Raw genomic sequence first — 8,980 nt, 5'->3', positions numbered from 1 at the left:
TCTGTCAATGGCCAACACTTAATTCACATGAATGACATGCCAGTCATCCCTTACTCTCTCTCAAAGTCCTGCGTACCCTCTGAGGACTTCAAATAATCATAGCTAGGTCAATTAAGGCACTAAAAATGCCATCGCTTCTTGCACCAAGCCCATCAATCGTTTATAACCGCGGCACTGGATATTTGCGCGGCGCTTGCCGGGACTCTCTCCAGGGAACGATCAGCGCTCGCTCACAGCCCGGTGGCCCCGGATCTGCCAAGTCATGCTGCCCTTGCAGGCGCGGCCGCCCTCCCTCCCCGCCGCGTCCGCCCTCCCTCCCCGCCGCGTCCGCTCGCGAGATCCGCGCTGCTATAAAGGGGGCGGCGCGGCGGGGCTGCGGCAGTGCGGGCCGGGCCGAGCCGAGCTGAGCTGCTGCCGCTGCCGTGCGTGCGGGATCGCGTCTGCGCTCCGAGTGAGTGTGCGGGGCCGTGGGGGTTGCTGGGGGCTTTCCACAGTGTTTTGGTTTTTTTTTTTAATTCCATTTTAATTTTATGTGGTTTTTTGTTACTGTTTTGGGTGGGTTTTTTGTTCGCTTTCCCCTCCCCCTCCGCACAGATGCGCCCTTGAGCGAGGCGCGTAGGGCGAGCCCTTTCTCCCCGCGTCCTGCTCCTGAAGAATCGCGTTGCTGCGGCTGCCAGCTGAACTGCCACGTTCAGTTTCCCTGGTTTTGGTTTGGGCTTTTTTTGGCGGGGAGAGCGAGCAGATACGTCCTTCCAACGCTCCGGCCTTTATCAGCGCTGCGCGGGGAGGAGCCGCGGGGAGCCTGCAGGGAGCCGGGCGGCCCCTTCCCCGACAAGCGAGGCGGCATCTCGCTCCTAAGCCTTAAATAACCCCAAACCCGAGCGCTGGATGCGGCTCGGGGACGTGCAGGGGTGGGGTTCCCCTGTCCCAGAGCGGGGTGGGGGAAGGCTCGGAGGTCGCCTCGGAGCCCCGTGGGCACCACGCGTGCCGCGGTTCGGTGTCGCAGCCCGACCGCGGCTGCGGTGCCCTGACCGCGCTTTGGTGACAGTCTGAAGGTGGCAGAGGGGGAGGCTGATGGTGCGTTTTGAAGCGGCCTTTCGCTTTTGTTCAAGGCACCCTAAAGGTATGAAATCGCCCGCTCGAGAGAGCAGGCCTGGCTCATTATAATTGCAGTTTGAAGCTAATTGAGGCCGTCTGCGGCTATGAGTAACAGAGAGACTCTGACCGGATTCGAGTGTATTTGATTTAAGGTGCTCATTCTACTTTCCTTCAGAATGAAAGGAAGTAACAGTGGTTCTGTGGTCTGCTCCTCTGCGGGTTAGGAAATGCTGTGGCTAAAAATCCGAGCAGAACACGCGCTGACCCCACACGGAATAGCAGAAGGGTTGGCAGGTCACAGCAGGTGCTCTGAGGAAAGCACATGGCTCTCTTGCTGTGAGGCAACCAAGGTCTCCTGCAAATATGAAAAGATTCTAATGTTACCAGAGAAAGGGGTACTAACTTGTAGTTCAGAAAGGGGAAGTATCAAAGAGCAGTCTGACCTTGAATACCTAGTGAAATACTCCGGAGGATTGCTGATGGAACAAATATAGAAGGACTGGCATAGTACTGAGCAAAAGGATGACCTTGAGCTTGGATATCAGAAAATAATGTAATTCAGTGATAAAAATGTGGGGTCATGCACTCAAGGCTGAGCAGCTCTTGCTTATAAAACTCGCTAGTTGGAGGCATCTCAAATAAATACTGTGCAACTGCTGTTCCCCGTCCCTCTTGCAGAACTGCGCTTTGAGAACCACAGCTGCATTTGTGGGTACAGGATTCTTGATGTCCTCCTGCCAGGCTGCTTCACTGCATCCTACAAATGATCTCTAGTCCTGGCCACCATGTTCTCTCCCACTCTGCTGCAATTAAAGACTAAAACCCTTGGATGAACATGGGGATAAGAAGCTTTGTTGTACAGTTAGAAATGCTGAATGTGTGGGCACTTCTCAAAATGAAAACTGAGAGGTGGATTATTACTGTCAGGGTGTGCGAGAGAAACTTCCAAAAGCAAACCATCTCTAAAAAGGCTAGGTGTGGGTTCAAAGCTAAATGTTTGACTTGTGGGCTAGTTCTCCAGGAAAAAGAAGTGGCTGGCAAGAGGGAAAGAGCCAAGAAATGAGGTGCTCTCAACTTTTTTTAGAACGGACTTGGTGCCTTGCAGGCACAACTTGGAACAATCCTTGGCTCTTGGCTTTCCTTAGCAACATGAGAGTCATGCTAACCTTTGAGGTGTTTTTCATCTTCGAGGCAGCCAGTGCTGCAGTGTGTAGAATGAAGTGAAATAGCTTCTAAGAATGTTTTGTGATCTGCAGAAATTAGGTTTGTAGAGTTGCCTATTTGAAATGTTATGCTCTGGAAGTCTAAAGAGTTGTACTAAACTCCCAGACTGAGCAAAAATACTGCACAGGATGTGTTGCAGATGACAAACTTTTGGGGCAGACAGCCAGAAGTAGCATTCTCTTATCCTTGTGTACCCTTTTATTCTTTTTCAATAGACTTAAAGGGGATACTACCTGGCTGTACTGATTTAGGCTTGGTGAAATTGTAATTAACATAGAATGTGATTTCCATGTGTGCGACGAGTCTTTCTGGTTGCAAATAAAAAAGAGTTGAATTGTTCAAAAGGTTAAAGTGTAGCTGTGCAGAGCAGTGTTCCCTGGGGATTAACAGAAGTTATTTTCTTTCAGAATCAACAGGAAGCTCAAGTTTGAGGTCTTAAATTCCCTTGTAAAATTGAACAAGGTTCTTCTCATTGAAAGTTCTAATAACATACTTTCTACTCCTCCACCATGTGGAATAGTATGGTTTTCTGAGTACCAGTAAAGCTCTAGGCTAGCAGTTTCCCAGACTCTGAGCTGTTACTGGTTAGATAACCACTACTGTATCTTTAGGAGGCCATGAGCCATACTTTTTGAAGTGCTGGCAGTCTCTATAGTGGCTCAACTACCCAGGTGACAAAACTCATTTAACACCTAAGCCTTGTTGCAAGACCGAGTGCTGATAAACTGTCTTTGGTGTTTAATCTAGATTGATAAGATGCTTTGAATAAATCCTTACTTCCAGGTGCAAATGTACTACCATCTAAACTGTATTGGTGTTAACTCCTGTCTAGGTTAAATCAAGATGTCTTCAGGAAAGGCTTTCATTGGAAAACCAGCTCCTGACTTTACTGCCACGGCTGTAATGCCAGATGGACAGTTCAAAGACATCAAACTCTCTGACTACAAAGGTAATTTCATGTGCTTCTCTAGTTACACAGATAATCTGGCCGTAGGAAGGACTGGGGGGGTATCTGGAGGTGCATCTTGGTTTGGCTTTGAAATGCTGGTGACCACTTGGCAGTGGACTGAAGATCAGAACTTGTGCAGCGGTGGCTGCAGTATGCTTAGAAGGCTGTCAGCAGCCTGACTGAATGTCCCAGCTGTGATAACTGTTACCAGTGAGCATAAAACTCCTCTAAACTCTTACCTTGCATCAGGCTCATTGCCCTGTATCATACCGAGACTGGTGTAACATTTCCAGCCTGTGGAACAGCAACATCTTCCATCTCATCTTTGTTAATGGAAAGAAAATTCTTTCATCTAACCAGCAAAGTCCCTTTCTCTAGAGTGCTGGCAATATGTTTGCTTTGCCAGAAAAAGGTTCTCTAAAATCAAAGGGAAGTCTGCAGTAATCAAGTACTCATGTTGATGGCTTTAGAAATAAATTTCTAATGATGCTGCGGGCTACACAAGGGTGATGAATTGGTATATACTACTCAACTACTCAGTTAAAATGTCTCCTTGGTTGGTAGCCTTTCAGATCTGTGGCATTTCTCTGTTAGGGGTCAGCCATGGGGTCTTCTGGTGTAGCATACCCAGAGCTGTACTTGGGGCAGGCCTGTGGAAGTAGACCCAAGAGACAAGCATTCCCTGTTAAATTTGACAGTCTGGTTTTGGGGAATTCAGTTGGGAGGGGTTTTAAGGTTGTTGCTAAGGTTTTTTCCTGTGTCTTGGTGGGGTTTGTTTCTTTGCTTTTTCTTAAAAAACTAACAGATTAACTGCTTGTACTGCTTTTCTAGGAAAATATGTTGTGTTCTTCTTCTACCCCCTGGACTTCACTTTTGTCTGTCCAACTGAAATCATTGCCTACAGTGACAGAGCTGATGAATTCAAGAAAATCAACTGTGAAGTAATTGGAGCTTCTGTTGACTCTCACTTCTGTCACCTTGCCTGGTAAGAATCAGCCTTTTAACCCAACAGACTGTTCTGCCTGGCCTCACTTCTTGCAGGAACTGAGTCCTGAGCATATTCAAAGGTACTTGGTAAGTATTGGTAGTGCCAGGTGCTGCTGAACAGAGCTGAGCATACTGGACTTCAGTATGCTCAGTCTTTTGTTGCTGCATGGCAGATTGAGTATGATATTGCAGGAAGATCAGCTTCTGTTGTACCTTGAGCCCTCATTCTGAACTGCCCATGCTTTTAACGTGTAAACTTTTCTTTTAGGATCAACACTCCTAAGAAACAGGGAGGTTTGGGCACTATGAAAATCCCCCTAATTTCTGACACAAAGCGTGCCATTGCCAAAGACTACGGAGTGCTGAAGGAGGATGAAGGTATTGCATACAGGTAATGTGCCAGAGGGGAACGAGCTGATAAAGTTATTTTGCAAGGCATGGGCATGAGAGATGAACACAGAGCTTGTGCTGACTTGAACACCTGCAGCCAGCTAAAGCTGTTGGCTGTTCTAGGTGTGAGCTCCTGCAGGCTGTCAGATACTCCTACAAGGGGAGCCGGTCCCTGGTTCTCTGTGGTGCTTAGGCTTCCTGTGATTTTAAGTTAAATTCTGCTTCCCTTTGCCTGCTGCTCAGTGCAGGAGTCTCATGCAGGTGAGCTGCAAACAGTGGTAATGCAAGACCTACATAGTCATGAACATGATTGCAGGTTTTTAGTGATCAAAGTGCAGATTAATGAAACCCCAAGTCTTTAGTCTGCTGTTCATAAAAGTTGCCAAGGGAGCTGAACTTCTACTAACTCTTAACCTGATGTTGGAGGACTGATGAGCTGTTGCTTGTCTTTTTGAAAACAGTGTGTAGTGAGGTTTTTTTTAACGTGAGAATGTCTCTCCTTGAATTTGTTTTTTTCTTGGGTTTCTCTTCCTTTTTTTTTCCCTACTAGTAGCCTCCTTAAGTAGTATCTTCCTGTGTCAGTGCTTTGACTTGCCTCCTGTCCCTCCTAGTTCCTGTTGGGCTTCCAGCTGCTACTGTTCCATTGCTGTGCATGCACCAAGGTGTTAGTTCCTAGGAAGAGGTCTCAGTAAATGGCACAAATGGTGCCGTAATCAAATAGTGAACCTGAGGTTCTGAAACTCAAGTCAGTCTAATCAGCCTTTCAAAACCTGTGCTTATCTTCAGGGCTAGTTTTTCTTTGTTTTTAGGGGTCTGTTCATAATTGATGAGAAGGGGATCTTGAGGCAGATTACAATCAATGATCTTCCTGTTGGCCGTTCTGTTGATGAAACCCTCAGACTTGTCCAGGCCTTCCAGTTTACAGATAAACATGGAGAAGGTAAGAGAGCTTTTCAATCTAATGTTTACTCTACAGAACAGTATTAACTAGGCAGGTTAAATCAGGGGTTACTGAAAGGTACTAAGTACATGTATCAATCTGTGCACAGCAGGTAATTGTGACTGTTGAAATGCAGCTGGTTCTGTAAATCTGCTTGTTGAAGGACACCATAATGCTTTATTCCATTCCAGTTATTTATCCCTTGAGTACTTGCTCATGTTGAGATTTCACTTAAATCAATTTGGTGATGGATGTCTTGTCCAGCACATAGAAGTGGTCTCTTTCAGTTAGACACAAAAAATACTTGAGACAGAAATTAAGAACATGTAGTAACAACTTAGCCTGTAAGAGTAAGCTTGATTTTAGATTCTGCTCTCAGATTTGGTAGGTTGAGACCATCAATACTAATGTAGTGTTTTATGCAGTCTGTTGGACAAACTACTTAAATTCCTGAAGGTCTGCTGATCTTTCTGTCAGTATATAGTGAGGGTAAAATGGATTAGAGTCTCTGTCCCCATAGTTCAGAAGGAATAAGGTGTTTGATACTGCCAGCTTTTCTACTGGTGTGAAAGAAAAAAAGGCACTGCAGATAAAAAGTTAGAACCAAGTTATAGAAACTCAAAATTGCTATGCAGGTGTTAGTAGTCATCAGTTGTCATTAACTAATGACATGTGTTGCTGCTGGTCATACTTATTGTGCTTCAGAAGTGGTAAATCAGTGGCAGGTTTTATTAAAATAAGCTGCTCTCGTGACTGTGGCATATGAACATATGTCATGTGAGGAGACATCCCAAACATTTGATGATTGAGAGGTCACATATCATGCAAATGAAGCTTTTTGGGGTTTACTGTGCCTTTGAGTAGTCAAAACCTGGCAAAAGGTTTTCCTTTAGAACTTTAGGACTGCAGTCACATCTAAATCAGGACAGACCAGAGTAAGATGTGTAGCAACACTCACAAGATGAGCATTCTGTGGCTAAAATTGCCAGTCCTGAATGGAGCTAGCATCCAGCATTCCATGGCAGTAAAGAAGGAACACTGTTCAAAAAATGCTGCTCAAGGAGCTGCTGGAAGTTTGAGACCATGCAAGCTCTGCATCATGGTGGCTTTTGGATAGCCATGTCAGGGAGCCAGTGACAGTTGAATGCTTTTCCCCCTGCCCCATTCAGCTGGAGGGCTGGACCAGGGTGGATTAAAGATAAGGGGAATACAGACTTGGCTGGATCCAAGGAGATAAGTGTAGCATGGTGTTAGAGCCTTTCTGACCTGGGTGCTGGAGTTGGTGTTACCTTTGCTATCAAACTTCCCAGAAGCTTTTAAGTGGGGTTAAGAGAGGTGCTTGTGTAAAGAACCCACTGTTGCCTGGGCAGACACCTGGTCTGGGTGTTACTGCCCAGTAAACAAATAGAAACAAGCAAAACAGAGCATCATGTGACACTGAATGCATGGTCTGTATATTGCAAAGATCTGTACATGTTCTGAGTTGCTACTTCACTTTAATGTTGTGTAAAACATGTTCTGCAGGAGCAGCTGGTAAGACTTAAACATTCTTATCATTTCAGTGTGCCCAGCTGGCTGGAAGCCTGGGAGTGACACAATCAAGCCTGATGTTCAGAAAAGTAAAGAGTATTTCGCCAAGCAGAAATAAACATTCAGCCTGAGTGGAAACTAGTATGCCTTACATAAAGAGCAAGTATCAGTTACTGAACTTTGATTAAGTCATTGCATCTGAGTCAAGGGATCATGTTATAGTTATTAACAGTAACTTTTTTACTTGAAGGAAAGTTTGTCCTGTTGACAGTACCTTCATAGAAAATGCTAACGATCAGTATCTGTACATCAAGCCCTGTTGACCTTAGTGACAATGCCGTGTCTGTGGTTAGCCATGTGTTACATAGAGCAGTGGTATCCTTTTGTAACTCTATTAAACTTGTGAAAAGAGCACATGTCTACTGTTCTTGTATGTAGTCATCAGGAGACCTGGGAGCAGAGCAGGCTGCACTTCTGAAAGCTTTCTGTAGACATCTTGACCCCTAAAGGCCTTTTACTACAGCTCCATTAGAATGGAGAGGAAAAGACTTGGTTTGCCTGTTGAAGTCATCAAGTAGTCCTCACACTCTTCATGACTTGGCTGCTAGGTGGAGGGTCAGGCTGTCAGGCCTAAACTCGGCACTGTGGTATTGCTTGGAGCACGTGACTGACAAAGATGGGGCATCTCCTCATGCACCGTGTCAACACAGTCATTCTAGCATCTACTTTAGTCAAAACTGACTGTTCATGTCATTCCTGGGAATCCAACATTGAGTTTGAATGCTGTCTCTATGGGAGTGGAATACTGGGCTTTCTGGAAAGGAAACTTCCTTGGAAATACAACATTCATCCACACTCTTTCCCACTACATGTCATGGGGGTGGGTGATAATATGCCAGTTATCCATTAGCTTGTAGTCATATGATTCAGATCAAAAGGGTGGAATTACAAAATCTGGTACTCAGGTGTGCTCAGCTTTGTCTTTAATCTTCGTATTTCAAGTGATTATGTAAAACTCAGGGCACATGACTGGCCTTAAGTTACACCAAAGCTGTGACTGCTGTGTAGCTTCATAGTTCAGTGTGGCTTGTGATAGGGCTAAACTTCAAAGCTGAGGACTTGGGTGTGAGCTCTTGCCTGACAAGGTAAGGGAGTTAGAGCCCTGTGATCTTAATGTACCTGTAACGATTAAATTCTTAGCAGACCTTGTAACCATCTTCAGCTCAAGTTGTAAACAAGTTCTGTCCTGCTTAAAGTCAGCAACACCAAAGATGAGGCCCAGGGCTACTTGTGTCACTCAGAAGTGAAAGTTGTATGCCTTGAGTAGTAAACTTGTTTTGTACAGCTCCAAAAAGTATGTGACAGAAGCCTTGGTACCAAATACTTCAATATCCACTGAAATAGCTAATCCCCATGAACATATGTGAAAGTAGTGTTTAGCTGGATCACTTCTGCTTAATTTTTTAAAAATCCAAAGTCTCAAGATAACAAATGAGGCCAGCTTCCCAGGAAGACATTGATAAGTAACAGGGGCATTTATATGGTTCAAAGTAAAATGAATATAAATTAGCTTGGCTGAGTAAGAAGTTACCGAACTTTCTTTTCTAGCAAGTGAAAAGGAGTAAAGTTTGGGCTAAGCTAATGCAAAACTTACCTTAGTTGTTACATTAGCCTTGAAATGTAAATCAATTACAGCAGTTACTTGGAGGGCACTTTGTCTCCAAGTGTGACATGTACATAATTTTTTTAATACTTTCTGGATGATAATTGTACCACTTCCCTGGGAAGCTTGTTTCAATGCCCAACCACCCTTCCAGTGAAGGAACTTTTGCTAGTATCTAATCCAAACCTACCCTGGTGCA

At 44.9% G+C, this 8,980-nt stretch overlaps 1 protein-coding gene across 1 annotated transcript; it reads left to right on the top strand.

Annotated features, from left to right (window-relative positions):
• The first annotated feature begins 295 nt into the window (after positions 1 to 295).
• PRDX1 (peroxiredoxin 1) lies at positions 296 to 7,532 on the top strand. Its single transcript, XM_068198642.1, has 6 exons — positions 296 to 451; positions 3,155 to 3,271; positions 4,103 to 4,256; positions 4,527 to 4,649; positions 5,458 to 5,588; positions 7,151 to 7,532. Exons 2-6 carry the CDS (start codon positions 3,166 to 3,168, stop codon positions 7,234 to 7,236), a joined length of 600 nt encoding a protein of 199 aa, XP_068054743.1. The 5' UTR covers positions 296 to 451; positions 3,155 to 3,165; the 3' UTR covers positions 7,237 to 7,532.
• The last annotated feature ends 1,448 nt before the right edge of the window (positions 7,533 to 8,980 follow it).

This window comes from Anomalospiza imberbis, chromosome 9, assembly GCF_031753505.1.
Source record: "Anomalospiza imberbis isolate Cuckoo-Finch-1a 21T00152 chromosome 9, ASM3175350v1, whole genome shotgun sequence".
Taxonomy (NCBI): domain Eukaryota; kingdom Metazoa; phylum Chordata; class Aves; order Passeriformes; family Viduidae; genus Anomalospiza; species Anomalospiza imberbis.
The sequence above is the reverse complement of the archived record's forward strand: the minus strand, read 5'-3'. Positions and strand labels throughout refer to the sequence as shown.

Coding starts and splice junctions, on each gene's coding strand:
- PRDX1 (XM_068198642.1), top strand. CDS start 3,166: ATGTCTTCAGGAAAGGCTTTCATTGGAAAACCAGCTCCTGACTTTACT. Junction 4,257..4,526: donor CACTTCTGTCACCTTGCCTG/GTAAGAATCAGC, acceptor CTTTTCTTTTAG/GATCAACACTCCTAAGAAAC. Junction 4,650..5,457: donor GATGAAGGTATTGCATACAG/GTAATGTGCCAG, acceptor CTTTGTTTTTAG/GGGTCTGTTCATAATTGATG.